Raw genomic sequence first — 3,592 nt, forward strand, 5'->3', positions numbered from 1 at the left:
TGCCTGGAGTGGGACAATCATGGCGACTCCTTGACTCAGCTTCTTTCTCCTAGAATTCTGTTCTGTTTACTCCACCCACCTAAGGGTTGGCCTATCAAGGGGCCTAGGCAGTTTCTTTATTAATAAGAAATCACTCCCACATCACCTTGGGAGATGGTAGAAGGGGCGGGGAAGAGCTGGGGAGGGAAGCAGAGAAAAATGTAGAGCTCAATAAAAATAGATAAATATAAAACAATAATTATTAAAACATTTAACATGTGTTTCTTAATATTGTTTATGCTGGTTATAATTCTAATTTTATACTTTATATCTGTTTTTATTGTATATAATTTTGTATTGGGCTTGAACTCTCTTATTTAGAGAACAGGGGGAGGTGATGGGGAACCTCCTTCAGCCTTTGAGAAACTGGACCAGGTTGAGTGTGACTTTGGGTACTGAAAGGTGTGCACTGGCTGCTCTCTCTCTCACCTGGATGCTGGGTTGGGTTTTTGTTCCTGATTTGTACAGAGGCCTGTAATCTGTATGTTTCCCTTAAATAAAAACCCATTTATTATACTCAATTCTGAGCTAGTGTGGAATTACTTTATTCACATTCATCTTTAACTAGTACACCTCAATAATGAACATATATAGATTAAAAAAATAGTTTATATAACATGAATGTTTACAGTGGGCCTATTTGTACTTGTCTTAATCTAGAAGCAACCCATTGGGTTAACGAACAAAGCATGTGGTACATATATATCACGGGTTTCTACTCAGCAAAAATAATGAACAGTTGACTTTTGATCCATTCATTCCTTCAGATGCTGGCCTATTGACCCTTTACTATCAAAGGGCTTTCTAAGGAACTAAGGACTTTGGCTAGCACATTATAAAACTATCTTACTCTTTAGTGATCTTGTAGGAAATATTGACAAAGTAACTTTAACTAATTCCTAACTCACTACTTAGTTTCTGGTTTACTTCACCTTTTCAACTATTTGTTTTTAAGTTGCCAACTAATTGAGGCTAGGCAAGTGAAGCTACAGTAATAATGCAATACACACCATCTTCAATCCACAAGCTCTCAGTTCACTGCCACCAAACCCAGGCCACTGGAGCAATCATTTCTAGTTCACCATCAAGTGGAATAACTATCAAATCAATGTCAACACTTAGAACATTAGCATCTTCTCCTATTAGTGTAGCACAGGTCAGAGGTTAGCAAACTAAACCCCATGAAACAACTCTGGCTTGTTAATTTTATTATCAATAAAATACAGCTGCATTTATACTATCAAATATCAAAGACGAGTATTTGTGACAGAGAATGAAAACCTTCCCAGGAAAATCTGACTCCTGACTTACAGCAAGGTCTTTGAGGCTAGTAACATTACTAATTCCTAACAAAATGATAACTGATTTTATTCTGAGGTATATTAAGATTCTACTTGGCTGAAACAGCATATATTGAAATTATCTAAGGACAGATGCCATCTTTGTATTAGGCAGGTATCTCAAACAACATTTTTTTGGAGACAAGATTCATGATGACTTTAAGCTCACAATGTAGCCAAGGCTGACTGGACCTCCATGTCCCACATAGCAGAACAATAGGTGGTGGCACTGTGACTAGTCTATGCAGTGCAGGGCTTTGTGGCAGCTTAGTATGCCATCAGATGAGACAAGCCCAGACCCTCACACATCGTGTGAAATGTGGAAAACAGACTCTACTAACTTGAGCCATAGTGGTCAAGGAAACAGATTTTCCAAGTCAAATAAGAGATACACAATGAAGCAAAAGCAACAGTTAAAAGAATACTCACGCTGTATGTGAATGAGCTGCTTTGGCATCTTGAACTCCCCAGGGTAAATGGACTCATAGTAAGCGATGTTACTTTCTGCCTCAGGAACTGGAATAACCATATTATCCCGCTTCTCGCCGTACACCTGCTGTGCAGAGATAGCCCGCTGAAGATGGTGTTCCTAAAAACAGGGAAAACACAGTGTAAGCTCTAAAATGTAGCTATCATAAAGATGAAGGAGTTTGGGGAGCCCTAACAGCACAGTTAGTATAAGGTTCTTTTTGCCACAGGGGCTCATTATGTAGACCAGGCTGGCCTCAAACTCATAAAGCTCCATCTGACTCTGGCTCTGAGTGCAGGCCAAAGGCGCGCATAGCATTTTAAGATGATTTAAAGTAGAGTAGTCTACTTTCTCCAAAGGTAGTATTTGCCAGAGATGAGAATCTGACTAACAGCATAAAAGCTTACACCTAAAGACAAGAGTTATTTTTTTAAATATAACTTTACTTGTTCACATTTAGGATTAATACAAGATAGGTATCAACTAGGAAGAATATCAGCATTAAAATGTCAATGCCATTGTTTACATGGAGGAATCAGAAAATGGATCAAATTCAAACGAGCAGAGACATTCTCAGGCCGCTCCACGGTAGCCAGGTTAGGCAGGGTTAGCATTCAAATGTCTAAGTATCTTCAAGAGGAAAGAGAACCCATGAAGGGTGATTTGCTTTTCACAGCAACTTTAGAATTTTCCTTTATGCAATGAATAAGACTCTCCAATGGAACTAACCAACTATGCTTTACCAATAATCCATTCTGGGCTAGTAGACACAGTTTAACACAGAAGTGACATTTGGGGTTTGGGAATGGCAGTAGCTTTCAATATAGATATCACCTTATCCTGGTTTTGCAAATTAGACATTTTTTCAAAAGATTGACTGAATTCCCTAGAATCACTTCTCTCTTGGAAACCCAGTGCTTGTGGCACATGATTAGGACAACTGGAGGGGGACCTAGCTATGTGTGAGGACCTTTCCACAGAGCACAGAAGTCCCAGTCCTGAAGAAGGAGAGGCCCCTAGGCATCATCATGTTTACCCTAAGTGGCTGAAGGAGCCTGGAGGGTTCGGCTACACTGCCTTGGGAATGGAATCTGAACCTCAGGTGGGAAGTGACCCATCAGGCTTTTCATAATGATCAGTGCTATCCATTTAGTTTCATGTTCAAAGGTAAACACAGCAGGACTGCAATGCTAACTATAGTGCCAGGTGTTGATTAGCCGGCCATGTGAGGGTCCTTCAGGCAAACAGGGCTCTATCCAATGATTTCACAGATGTTATGCTCAGAGAAGGCCATCTCTGGCAGCAGAACCAGGGTGCAGCTATATCAGAGCTCCAGGTTCAAGATTTCACCTCATTTGGAGCACTTGTTCCCCTTTCTCAATCTAACCAAGAAGGCCGGAGAAGAAGCCTGGACTAGTTCCACAAATACTGTTATCTACTGATTTAAGCCTGAGTCTAATTCTTCCATCTTGATTCTTATACAAAATGACTTCATGAAGCCTGGTGGTGTTGGTGTACCCAGGAGACAGAAGCAGACAGATCTTTAAGTTCAAGGCTAGCCTGGTCTATAGAGTGAGTTCTATCTAGGACAGTTGGGACTACACAGAGAAACCCTGTCTCGAAATAACAACAGAATCCAACCAAACCAAAAGACTTCAGAATCCATTGCTTATTTACTGCTGTATGAACATCATGACCACACAGTTCACACTGGAAAGTCTACTACCCCTGAGCTGGGCTCCAG

At 40.5% G+C, this 3,592-nt stretch overlaps 1 protein-coding gene across 2 annotated transcripts in view; it reads right to left on the reverse strand.

Annotated features, from left to right (window-relative positions):
- The window catches only part of Epc1 (enhancer of polycomb homolog 1), a 97,639-nt gene that overhangs the window by 40,280 nt on the left and 53,767 nt on the right, over nt 1-3,592 (reverse strand). For both annotated transcript variants that reach the window (XM_013348996.2, XM_013348995.2), the window contains exon 2: nt 1,809-1,968. In XM_013348996.2, coding sequence (XP_013204450.1) covers nt 1,809-1,968 — 160 coding nt within the window. The remainder of the gene's footprint in view (nt 1-1,808; nt 1,969-3,592) is intronic.

The sequence above is a fragment of the Microtus ochrogaster genome, chromosome 16, assembly GCF_000317375.1.
Source record: "Microtus ochrogaster isolate Prairie Vole_2 chromosome 16, MicOch1.0, whole genome shotgun sequence".
NCBI lineage: Eukaryota > Metazoa > Chordata > Mammalia > Rodentia > Cricetidae > Microtus > Microtus ochrogaster.